At 46.3% G+C, this 13,481-nt stretch overlaps 1 protein-coding gene across 1 annotated transcript; it reads left to right on the top strand.

The window, feature by feature from the left end:
* The first annotated feature begins 3,343 nt into the window (after window positions 1-3,343).
* XBP1 (X-box binding protein 1) lies at window positions 3,344-13,210 on the top strand. The gene is given in 6 exon segments (XM_088475141.1): window positions 3,344-3,474; window positions 3,476-3,639; window positions 8,767-8,863; window positions 9,928-10,056; window positions 12,052-12,215; window positions 12,933-13,210. Coding segments are annotated over 6 exon segments (768 nt in total). The 5' UTR covers window positions 3,344-3,444; the 3' UTR covers window positions 13,117-13,210.
* Window positions 13,211-13,481: the final 271 nt, after the last annotated feature.

Raw genomic sequence — 13,481 nt, 5'->3', positions numbered from 1 at the left:
CAGTGGCTAAGCTGGGTCCAAACCCAGCAATAAAGTGATAGTCTGGTATAACTTTATCTTTAAGCCATGCTGTAATGCCCCTATTTCACATTATGCCACACTGTAATGCCACATACAACACATTATGCCACACAGTAATGCCCCTTACACATTATGCCACACAGTAATGCCCCTAATAGCACATTGTGCACACAGTAATGCCAAATACACATTATGCCAAACAGTAATGCCCATTACATCCCACCCTGACAGATCTACTTCACCAACCCACCTTTCTGCTCCTGCCAGTCCGTCACCTCAGCTCAAGACAGGTTGCACAGTTTTTATGTCTGTGTAGAACCAGATTATTGAGAACATAGTTTATAACCTGTAAACTGTGTATCAAATTAGTGCCCCTTATACAGTGCCCCCTATAGTTGTGCCCCAAAATGCAATGCCCCCTATACTAGTGCCCCGTATGCAATGCCCCCTGTAGTAGTGCCCCTTATACAATGCCTTCTGTAGTAGTGCCCCTTTTGCAATGTCCCCTGTAGTAGTGCCCATTATGCAATGCCCCCTGCAGTAGTGCCCCGTATGCAATGCCCCCTGCAGTAGTGCCCCGTATGCAATGCCCCCTGCAGTAGTGCCCCTTATGCAATGCCCCCTGTAGTAGTGCCCATCAAAGTAGTGCCCCCTGTAGTAGTGCCCATTATGCAGGGCCCCCTGTAGTGCCCCTTCTAGTAGTTAGCCCCCTGTAGTGCCCCTTCTAGTAGTTAACCGCCTGTAGTTAGCCCCCTGTATTTAGCCTCCTTTAGTGCCCCTTCTAGTAGTTAGCCGCCTGTAGTTAGCCGCCTGTAGTTGCTCCCCCCCTCCGCGCGCACACAAACACACACACACAAAAGAAAAAAAACACAAACACTTACCTTTATCCCCGCTCCAGTGCTGCTGCCGTCCATACCCCGGCGTCCGCTCCTCGGCACTATGGGAGTGACGTCATTACATCACTCCCATAGTGCTCTGCGGGACCCGGAAGTCGGAGCTCACTCCTGAGCTCCGTCCCCGGCGTCCGCTCCTCGGCACTATGGGAGTGACGTCATTACGTCACTCCCATAGTGCCCTGCGGGACCCGGAAGACAGAGGGAGCTCTGTCCTCCGGCTGCCGCCGGGGGTTTGAATAGGAGCCGGGCGCCCGCTGGTAACACACTCAGCGGGTGCCCGGCAGATGTAGGGTGCAGGGAGTGCGACCACACCCCCTGCACCCTCCGTAGTTACTACTACTGCACCTGTCGCCCCCAAGCTACCCAGCGCCTCCAAGCCACCGCGGGGGCTGGCGGGGGCAGTAGTTACTCCACTGGCCATCCGGAATGCCGTCCATCGGAGTACCGACACTGGAAAACTCAACGAGGGACTAAAAATAGGCGTCTAAATCCCAACGCCTATCTTTAGCCCAATGCCAAAATCCCAACGCCCGCCATCCCAAATGAAGGTAAGCCGGGGCTTTGTAGCTGTTAGCCACGCAGGAGGAGGGTTAGGTTTAGGCACCCCCGGGGGATTTAGGGTTAGCCACCCCCCCGGGGAGGGTTAGGCTAGGCGAAAGGAGGGTTAGGTACCACTGGGGGGAGGTTAAGGTTAGGCCACCCCCCGGGAGGGTTAGGTTCAGGGTGCGGGAAGGGGGGGTTAGGTTTAGGCACCCCCAATGGGGACTTAGGGTTAGGTAACACTGGGGGGAGGTTAGGGTTAGGCACCCCTAAGGGAGGGTTAGGGGGGGGAAAAGGGAGGGTTAGGGTACTTACGAGCCCTAGTTGGGATCTTCATTGTTCGGCCTTCCACTGTCGGTATTTAGTCTGCCGGCATTAGGTCCAGCGGCATTACATTACAGATTCCCAAAAAAGGTCATGTTTATGGGCTCATTTAAAATTCACAGGAGCTTGAATGCCCAAAGCACTTTAGACAGTTTAGCGGCTAAACCCTGTGCTTTTGGGCGCACACAGGGCACTGACGCCCGAATGGAGCAACAATTTAATTTCTCCTTCAGGCACCCATAAAACATTTTAATCGCCCCCCATTAAGTAATACAAGTTTGTACTTGTGCCAGGAAACTACCTGGCCCTTCATGAATATGTGGAAAAGCAAATAAGTGAAAAAGTCCATGATTATAATTTGTCCCAAACAGCCTCAGACCGAACAACTTGTATGGCTAAAGAGATCACAAATCTAGAGTGGATTAAATCATCATTGTTTATTTGTCAGGTGCCACAAACGATTGGACTGGACAGTCGGTATAACAACAAATCATGCAAAGAAACAAACAATACATAATAACATTACTAGTATATATCAGATTGATAAAGAAAGGAAAGGTGAAGAATTGAATGTATGACAGGAGAGGGCTTCGATAAGAATGATTCTGACAATTTACTAGGATTTATTTTGAAAGAAGTGTTATAGCCTTGGGTAAGCGCAAGTCACATTATCTCCTAGTACTTCATGCTGTGAAAGGCTTGTATAACCAGTGCACAAAAACAAACAAACCACCCTGTTAATCAGTTATATTTAGTCCTGTGATAAAGCATTCAGGGTTAGTGCTAATATAATTTTGGACCACTAACTCTACTGTATACAACATTATTGTATACAAATAAGAGGCAAGCAGACAAACACAATTTTATTTCTAGAGGCAATCATAATTTACTCTGCAGAATATAGCACAGGACCCAAGGATCTGTAATGCTCTCAACCCATAACAAACATAAACACGTTCATTTAAAAAAATGCATCTGAATACAATGTAAATCTATCCCCCAAAACTCATTAAGAAATGTTAAGACCAACACACAATTGTGCAGATGTTTTGCTCTTTCCATTTTGTTTTTATTCATTAGAAAAAAAAAAAAATTAAAAATGTAGATGCTTTTTTTTTTCAGAATAAGCTTTTGCATTATGTATAATTTCTGTTAAAATCATACTGGGAGTGCAGTGCAATGTCCACCATATGCTACATTGTACTACTTTGGATGGTTTTTTTTTGGCTGTAAGCTAAAATAATAAATACAAATAAAATAAGTATGTAAATTAGTTATTGGGAACTCAAAATAGTATATGTGATATAGATTTGGTAGAATAATATCAATCAGAATAAAATCATAAAATAAATTAGATTTCCATAGTGCTGGGATAGGACATCTATTTTGGGATATAAATGAGCTTGCACTGTGTGCAGGAGGTGTTGAGATTGAGTAGATGAGGACTGGGGAGAATACACAGCCCACCGACTGGGTGACCCGGTTCAGCAGCTTCTTCCTCAGCCCAATAGTAGGCGTGGCTCTCTGAGTCTGACGTCAATGGGCTTGTCCAATAGGGAGGGGACACGCCGGCTAGATATGAATGGCAGCTGTGTGATCTGAAGTGTATAGTGTATCTTACAGCCGGCCGGGTGTCCGCTCTTCCTCCAGCCTCTATCCGGCCATGGTGGTCATGGGAGCCTCCAAAGTCATAATTCCTTCACGGGAACCAGTCCGAGCAGGGTGACTGCAATTCCCTGGCGTCCATCATGTTACCCATACACAGCCCCGGCAGCCCGGATTCTGAGAGCGGCGATGTTCCCCCGAGGAAACGGCAGAGACTGACACATCTGAGCCCGGAGGAGAAGGCACTCAGGAGGTGGGGTTACTACTAGCGCTAGCAGTGGGGGCTTGGGCAGCTTATATACAGACCTGTCATGGATCTAGTGACTGCAGTGGAGAATAGCGCTGTGCCTAGAAGTGTACTGTGTATGTGTATTCTCTGTGCTTTATGTGATTGCCCTGCCGGCTGTATGCAGGATAGGTAGCTGGATCTGCTCCTGATTGCTGAGGAAACAGAAGTAGCCGCCTCTCCCATTCTAGAACATCCTTCTGCTTGTTCAATGTCTTCCACCCCCTGGTTATGTGATCCAGCCTGGCAGGGTCAGTGTTATGCTGTCAGCGTAGTGTGTAAGATGGATAGCATGTCACCCTTCATCCTGCTGTGGAGCTACATGTCCGTGGCTAATTCGGGTACGCTGAGACTTGTAGTTCCACAACAGCCAGAGTGTTGTGTTGTTCTCCTTGTTTGTGGTGTGTCAGAGAACCAGGGCACTGTTACAGGTGTCCTGCCTCCTCCCGGAAATAACTCATTTATTTATGTTGTATGTAATGTGGAGATGCCCACACCCTGCGCGTACTGAGAGTCCCTGCGTCAGGCTTGTTGTGTACTGAGCTCTCATATCCCGACATTATTCCAGTAAGAGCCTGGGGTGGGAGGATGAGAGGAACCTGCCTGCGTGGCAAGTCAGTCGGGGAGCTGCTCTGACGTCACTGGAAATGCTGAATAAATATCTGTTTGTGCCAAACGCCTGTTCCTGGCACTTCCAGCTTGCGCAATGTATGAAGTTTAGGCAGCATGATGACACTGCCATGTAAACGGTTTCACGGAGCTGGTTGTATCTGTATTAAGCAATCCTGAATAACTTCACATGCTGAAGTTTGAGCTTCTTTGTGTTGTTCAGTAAGAATTATCTACATTAGGACATTATAGATGTGAGGGGTTTGTTTTCTTTTGTCTGCATTGCTGGGTCCTGTATAAAAATTTGATTTTCTGAGTTTATGTATGTGATTACAGCCCAAATGAGTGATGGATGCTTAGGAAGCATGGGCTCCATTCAGACCCACTCGCTAGATGCGTATGCAATTTCGGCTATGTGACAGCAAGGCAAGCGATCACGCGGCAAGGCATAAGCACGCCCACTATGTCTTGGCGTGCGATCGCTCTGTGTATGCAGATGCCCACCAGCCTGTTTTAAGACGCCCACTTGTGCACGTCATCTCCAGAATGTGTATGCAACAATCAGAAGCGAACGCAGCGCTTGTGGTTGACCATACCCTACCGCAAGCACTGCGAGCACTTCAGTGTAACATTCAGCCAGGTGATGCGTACTATGACGCTGCCTCTTAATTATGCACGCCACTGAAACGACGTTGAGACGCTCAGGCACCCCTGCGTTCGCACCTCCACACCCCGTTTCTAGCGGACAGCCCCTGTCACCACCCACAAACTGCTTCTCCGTTCACTCATGCTGCAGGGCTGTCTATGTACACTTCCCGATCACTCGCACTGGTTTGCGCATGCGCATTGCGATTCATGCGCAGAATGCAAACAATCGGCTGGCTGCGTACAAAACGGCTCTGAATCTGGCCCCATGTGTGCCTCTTCTGCCTTGTCAGTTACTCTTCTTTAATCCCCCTGAGAGCTAATTTTAAAAGTGCCAGCGTGGGAGCAGCGTATCTTATGACCTGAGAATAGGGTCCTGTAGTAACAGAACTGAGTCAGTTATCTGTAGAAAGAGGAAATTAACTTTTAGGTCTTACACAGAAATGCACAGGCGGTTTCCTTATGACTTGGAATGCATGTGACCTCATTCTGTGTACTTAGCCTTCCTTGCAGAGAAGCTATTTATTATCTGTATATGGTATCTGTAATTAAGCAGGATTTGGTCAAACATGTCTATTTTGACCCCTGTAATGCTCGTTATGTAGGTGCGTCTGTGAATTTTTTTTAAAAATGCAGTACTAAAGAGGCGAGGCCAGTAATCTCACAGAACTCCTTGTCCATGGCAAATGTGCATCCAATAGCAACACACTATCCCCAGTGACCGCACCAAGATGTCTCTCTAGTCTGCTTGTATCACCAAGTGATTGAATCCTTCACAAGACTACACAAAAAATTGAGTTTGAATTGTGAGCAGATAATCCATAGTCAGTCAGCGTTACCATTATGAAAATCTACAGGGTTGCTTACAGCATCAGTGGTTAGAGTGCTAAAAAACTGAATAAGTGACATTGTCACTCAACCAGTGATTTTATTGCCTTACACGTGAAGATGCTGATTCCCCATGTCTGTATTACACAGCATGGCTCTGTCAGGTGTATTACACAGCATGGCTGTCAGGGGATGTAGTCTGGAACCAGATGGTCTAAATGCCAACCGCCTGCTTCCAGACTGCTTTATCCCGACTGGGGATGAATGACAGGCGTCTAAATCTAGACGCCTGTCATTTGCCCGATGTCTGAAGACCGGCGCCCCGCATCCCAATCGAGCGGATGCCGGGCACCGCAGCAGACAGCCGCTTGGTGGGGGAGGGTTAGGTTTAGGGCTCCTGGGGGAGACTTAGGGTTAGGCACCCCCCCCCCCCCCCCCCGGGAGGTTAGGGTTAGGCTAGGGGGAGGGAGGGTTAGGTACCCTCGCTGGTTACTTGGGTTTAGGCAGCGGGGAAGGGGGAGTTAGGTTTAGGCACAGGGGGGGAGGTTAGGGTTAGGCACCCCTAAGGAGGGTTAGAGGGGTTTGGCTAGGTTAGTAAATACTTACCTTTAGGACGATCGGGATTTCCTCCTTTGTCAGGCAGCCGCTGTCGGGAATTGAACCACCAGCCATGCGGTCAGCGGTAATGCATATCACCCTCGGCTGTCAGTGTCCGGTGTATTACACCGCATGGCTCTTGGGGTCAGGTATATTACACAGCATGGATCTCAGTGTCAGGTGTATTACACAGGATGGCTGTGTCAGGTGTATTACACAGGATGGCTGTGTCAGGTGTATTACACAGGATGGCTCTCTGGGTCAGGTGTATTACACAGCATGGCTCTCGGGTCAGGTATATTACACAGGATGGCTCTCGGGGTCAGGTGTATTACACAGCATGGCTCTCGGGGTCAGGTGTATTACACAGCATGGCTCTCGGGGTCAGGTGTATTACACAGCATGGCTCTCGGGGTCAGGTGTATTACACAGCATGGCTCTCGGGGTCAGGTGTATTACACAGCATGGCTCTCGGGGTCAGGTGTATTACACAGCATGGCTCTCGGGGTCAGGTGTATTACACAGCATGGCTCTCGGGGTCAGGTGTATTACACAGCATGGCTCTCGGGGTCAGGTGTATTACACAGCATGGCTCTCGGGGTCAGGTGTATTACACAGCATGGCTCTCGGGGTCAGGTGTATTACACAGCATGGCTCTCGGGGTCAGGTGTATTACACAGCATGGCTCTCGGGGTCAGGTGTATTACACAGCATGGCTCTCGGGGTCAGGTGTATTACACAGCATGGCTCTCGGGGTCAGGTGTATTACACAGCATGGCTCTCGGGGTCAGGTGTATTACACAGCATGGCTCTCGGGGTCAGGTGTATTACACAGCATGGCTCTCCGGGTCAGGAAGCAATAATGCCACCCTGACTTGCCACTGTAAGAAGCTGCAGCTCTCTTCAGTGGGAGAGGTGGACACTGCCTCCGAATTGAGGCTTGTCCTGGCCACAGGTCCAAGGCTGCATTTGTGTCAGCTGCTATTTAGCATAATCATTCTGAACAATATTACGCTACAGGAGGCCAGGCATTGATGGACCTTTTATAAAAGCTAAAACTTTGTTACAAAGCTGTTTTTACAATTATGCCGCTTTGGACTTAATATACCTAATGGAATCCTCTTGATAGCGCAGTTATCCTTTCCCTGCGGTAAAGTATTGCCGGCAGAATCTACTGTAGGCCTCAACATGTTAACTGACTGGACAATTCATTAATCACATGACAGCAAGAAATGGGAGCTGGCCATATGATCAGTGGATTAACCACAAAAATCCAAATGATGAGTTTTCTTTGTACTTCAAACTTGTAATCAAGTGTAACCTCTTCTAAAGTGTAGGTATTAGATACAAGTGTAGGAAGCTTTTTATTATTATTTTGCACTATTTAACTCATAAGCTGGGTACACACTAAACCATCAGTGATGTCGTCAACGATCCCAGCGCCGACGGGCTGAGCTGACATATCTCACATGCTGCACATAAGTTCAGGCTGACAGCCCCACGGGGGCACGCACTACACAATGTAGTACATTCACACTACACAGTTTAATGATTTGTTGTTCCGATGTGTCGAAATCTGCTAAATCGTTAAAAATATCGTGTAGTGTTTAGGGGCGATTATGTTCCTGAGCAATTCAACATTCATGTCCATCCACCCCAGACTGGAGACTTGATGGGAGACTGGTTACATTCATGCTAAAATTTGTTACTTCAGGAAAATATGTAGTGTTCACAGATGTTGTACTGCTCTACATATTCCTTGATGTTCACAAGCTTATGTGGATATGTCACAGCAACTGTTAATGGTGGGCATTTGCCGTCTCCCAGCTGTAGAACTACGCATGCCTTGCCACAGTCTTGCTATTTGGCCATGCTAAAACGGTTGCAAGGCTTGCTGGGATTTATAGTTCAACAACTGGAGGGATGCTTATTGCCCTCCCCTGCGTGAGTAACCAATCTCCTGGAATCTAAAGTGGATGAAAGGAGGGTGGCACAAGATAACTCTGTACATCAGGCTTTTCATGAATCTGGTCTTGAAAATTTGGCGAACAAAACTTTTTTTTTTTTTTTTTCTTTCTTTCTTAATACAACTCAAGGATGTGATGAGGAATTAGGCCATCTGTTTATATCTTGCTCAGCAGCATAATCTGGCTGATGCAACATTCTGTAATTCCTGTCTCTTTTTGGACTAGAAAGAACTTGCTGCTGGCTTTCCACTGGGGTTACACCTCGTGTGTTGGAATTTATAGGTGTTCTACATTTATCTTCCTGGTGTTCTAGAAAGCCCCCTGTATCCCCTCATTACAAGCTTAGACACTGACACCTATGTGTTATAGTTGCCCAGATTCCAATCCTTGCTTGTGTTTGTTCTATTTAGATGGTTGATTAATTTCATATTTTCTTTTTCTTTATTAGGAAATTAAAAAACAGAGTTGCAGCCCAAACGGCAAGGGACCGAAAAAAAGCCAGAATGAGTGAACTTGAGCAGCAAGTGTTGGATCTTGAAATAGAGGTATAATTACACAATCTCAGTGTTTAATCATAGATACTGCAATGTGTTGGTTCTTATTGCTTAAAGCACTACTGCCTAGTAAGTTTTTTTTTTTTTTTTTTCAATTGCGTTACCAGCCAGAGCTGAGGCAGGCGGCTGTTTTTGTGTACTGCGTGGTGTTTTGTCGCCACCCCCCGAAGGAGGTCCTCCGTTACTCTTACAACCCCAAGATATGGCAGCTTGCCATTGATTCTCCCACTCCCATCCCCCTGCCCCTCTGTAATGGTGGCTGACATTTGTTAAATATGTAGACAAGCGGAAGCGCAACCCTGTCCATAATCACATAACTGACCCTAAGGATGACCGAAAAACATATTAAATTAAGTAAATGGTGCTTACCTGAGTTTCTCAATAACCTAATGTAAGGCACAGTGATTCAAAACAGTTTGGGAGCCACTGCTTTAGGATATGGTAGTGTAGCTTTACAGGAGTGTTAAGGTGGGGCTCTCTAGAAGTACATAGACACTTTGCGTAGAGGGACTGTTACATAAAGAACTCTTAAACTGAAAACATTTGTACATTTAATTTTGCCCAGTAATGCAGAAATTAACCTAGGAATACAGTCCTTACAGCATAATGTCTAGTAAATATTTGTTTAGTTTTAAGATTAGCCAGTGAAATATTTTGAGCATCCGAATTAACCTATTCAATCCTCCCCCTAATGCTAATAATACTATGTTTTGTGGGGTGTTTGTTTGTTAAATGTTAATGCATATGCCCCACTCTGGAAGTAGCAGCTGTACAGAATAATATCTGGTACATATGTTCTCTGATTTCCTGACAGTGTTGGCTGAATGACTTTGTGAGTGGCTCAAGTTTTGCAATTGATAGTTTTCTGCTTAAGGCAAAGCTGGGGATTGCAATTATCAGTTTACTATCACATTTGGGTGAATATTCTTCCATGATCTTGAAGTTATTACAATACTACTGTATTGCATTACTATAACTTGTCAATGTATAAATCTGACACCAAAAATTATTCCTTTCCATTACTCCATAAACTTAATTCCCATGTTCCTTTCCAGAACGAGAAACTCCTTCTTGAAAACGAGGTTTTGCGAGAAAAGTCACATGGTTTGTTGACTGAAAACCAAGAACTACGTCAGAGACTGGGCCTTGATGCCCTGGAGGTGAAAGAGGAAGAAGAGGTTGAGGTGATTATTTGTACCACTGCCTTCACTTGACACCCCCCTCCCCAAATCACCAATTCTCCAGCTGTAGAGTCACTAACTGTAGAGCACAAACCAAATGCAACCAGCAACTCATGGGCTCTGAACCAAATAATCTCATATTGTTAAACACAGAAAAACCGCTAATACTGGTAGGAATGCTGCTAGGCTTATTAAAAAGAAATAAAAATGCTATAGCAACGTTTACTGTGCGAACTCCACTCGGCCAGCTTATGTGTTCTTGTGTCCTGTACAATAGGTGTGTTCTGCTTCTACAGTAGGGCAGTGCAGGAGGTTAAGATGAGTTTCTTCTATAAAATATATAATATATATATATACACACACACAAGTTCTCTAACAGCCCCATTGCTACAGTAAATGTATATATTTTGCACAAGAAAGATGTACTCTTCTTGGATGAGCAATCTCTCATTTCTGAATGTAAATGTTTTATAATCAGGAAGTTGCGTAATGGAATAGAATAAACATTTTATCACTCAGTGATTTGAGAACAGGCTCCAGGCAATAATTGTGCTTTATTTGCTTACCCCTCCCCTGTCACACAAGCTGTAAGCTTGGATTCCATTTACTTCCGTGTGTTTGCAGGAGGATTATGGCCCTCATTCAGAGCCGTACGCTCTGAGCAGAGCGCACGCTCTGAATGAGGGCCGGGCTCCATTTTCATGGAGCGTCCTCCAGGACGCTCGTATAGCTGTGGGTCACCACCCACAGGCTATACGAGCGTGCTTTGTCATGGTCGCGACCATCGAATTTGCGAGCCGGAGCCTGCGGTTGAGGTTTTCAACCGCAAGCTCCGGAGTGATTTTGGCTCTATCAGAGCCAAAATCACTCCCACTGACATCACTAGTGATGTCAGTGGGCCGGCTTCTGACGGGAGGCGTTCCCGTGGGTACGCCGCCGTCAGGGAGGCACGCCCCTGGCACGCCCACCAAAGGGGGCGTGCTGTCAATCAACATTGACAGCACGCCCCCTTTGATCGGACACAACGAGCGAAGGACTTTCCTTCGCTCGTCGCGTCTGGCGCACGACGGAGCTCCCTCCGTCGTGCGCATGCTCAGTCCATAACATCGACCCACTTGCGAGCGGACAGCCGCTCGCGAGTGGGTCTGAATCAGGCCCTATGTCTCTGTAGTAAAGATTAGCTGAGCTGGGCCAGCTTGTAATAGTCTGGTTTTGCATAGAATAGGTGTGAGGAGGGAGTACTCCATTCAAGACATTCTTTCTGTTTTATATTTATGGCAAAATGTAAAGGCCCTTGGCTATAACACTGCAGAGTGCTGGTTGCTTCATATGGTGCATACACACGGTCAGGCTTCTGGTCGATCAGATAATGATCCTTGTCTGATCGTCCTGCATGTGCTGGATGTTCGATATCGAACATCCAGCACATGCACCAACCCCCCATCGACTATAACGACCCACGATTAACGGTTGCGGGTCCCTATAGTAACCAGGCCAACCTGGTCTATCGACCAGGTTGGCCTGCATGCACTGGCGATGGTTAATATCGATATCGACCATCTGTGCCCGCGCATCAACCATCATTTGGTCGTTTGAAGGGGCCAGAAACTGGTCAATTTGAACGATAATGATATCATCGATAACATTATCGTTCAAATCGACCAGGGAAATCTGACCGTGTGTATGCACCAATAGACTATTGAAAATGTCTGTCTGACTTTCCCTTACTTATTCTGAGTGCTTACAACTGCCAGAGCACTTTGCTGGAGAGGAGGGTGTTTTTGCACAGTAACAAGCTGGTATGACATTCTCAGCTCAGCTGAGGGAATCTAATTACAGACTTTGTAGTATCAGCTTCTCATTTTAGAATGAGTGACCAGCTTGTGAGTTGTATGAACTTTAAAAACGATATTTCCTAATTCAAAAGTCTTGTAGGTTATGTTCTCTGATTCCTGACTTGCCACCTCAAGTGATTCCTCCGGTCTGTATTTTCTGTAGGTTCTGATCCAGTCCAGAGAAGATGTGGTCAGTACGGTGACCGGGTCCGCTGAGTCCGCAGCACTCAGACTACGTGCCCCTCTGCAGCAGGAGCAGGCCCAGATGTCCCCGAACCTGACAGTGTCTACATGGATCCTGACAGCCCTGATTCTTCAGACTGTGAGGTGAGTGGTCAGGTGGAACATTTAAGCTGGACTCTATGATGATACAATACTAGATCACTTGTGAAAATTTGCTAAAACCAGTAATGTTCAGTATATGTTGCAAACTGCAAGTTTTGTCTCTGAAGGCTTGGGGGAGGGGGGAAACACATTTTTACATAATGTATTCTGGAGTTCTATTAATTGCATGTATGTCGTCTGCTTAAATGCAACTGTCTGCGCTGGGTGTGTCTGTCTACAGCTCTCTCAGTAGACAGGAGACCTTTTTTGAAGACCTTAACAGCCCCCAGCGATTGTCACCATCCAGCTAATGTCTCCTCTGTGTGGAGCTTTTGTTAGCTTTATATTTTTGTGGCAGGGTGCATATAAATTAGCAAGCAGGAACGACAAACAATTGTTAACTCTAAGAAACCTAAAACAATGAAACTTTTAGAACATCAAATAATCTCCAGCTAAACAATTACATGACCTTAGATAAAGTTGCGATTTTGAGATATTGCCAAATAAAACACATTAGAATGTCCATTATCAACTGTAGCTGGTCTTTATCTGTTTGTTCCATTCAGAACAATCCTTTTAATTAAACATTATCTTGAGACTCTGAATTACGTTATCTCTATTGGCCAGTTTGCACTTTGACCGTTTGTGATTGAAAATCTGCATTTTGCTTTGAATTAAGAATGACCCTTAAATGAAATGTAAATTGTATTTGTCTTGCAGTCTGATATCTTGCTGGGCTTACTGGAAAGTCTGGACTCGGACATGTTGCTTCCCTATGAAGGAGAATTGCCCTGGAACCAGCAAGAAGAGGAGGTTAAAAGAGCTGAATCCGATTCCATACCCACCACCCCATCTTCTCCTGTGGGGACCGCATCAATCAAGCTGGAGGCCATTAATGAATTAATCCGATTCGATCACGTCTACACGAAGCCCCTTTGCTCAGAGGAAGACTCCGAGCTAGAAATTAAAACGGAGGAAGCATCTTTCAGCCCTACATGTGTTATTGCCCCCATCTGTGTGAAGCAAGACTTCCAAGAAGATGAACCCCCCCATGTACTCGGAATGCAGAGCTTCTTGTCCTGCTCTGAAAATAATCCAGAGAAACCGGCAAACCCGCAGGACACAGGCAGTGACTCTGGCTATGAGGGCTGCACTTCGCCCTTCAGTGACATGTCCTCTCCTTTGAACTCTGACCAGGTTTGGGAGGACACTTTTACCTCTGAACTTTTCCCTCAGCTCCTTAATGTCATCGACATGCACCAGTCCTGT

This window comes from Taudactylus pleione, unplaced genomic scaffold (assembly GCF_031769625.1).
Source record: "Taudactylus pleione unplaced genomic scaffold, aTauple2 ptg000162l, whole genome shotgun sequence".
In the NCBI taxonomy this organism is placed as follows: Eukaryota; Metazoa; Chordata; class Amphibia; order Anura; family Myobatrachidae; genus Taudactylus; species Taudactylus pleione.
This window is presented reverse-complemented; position numbering and strand designations above follow the sequence as displayed.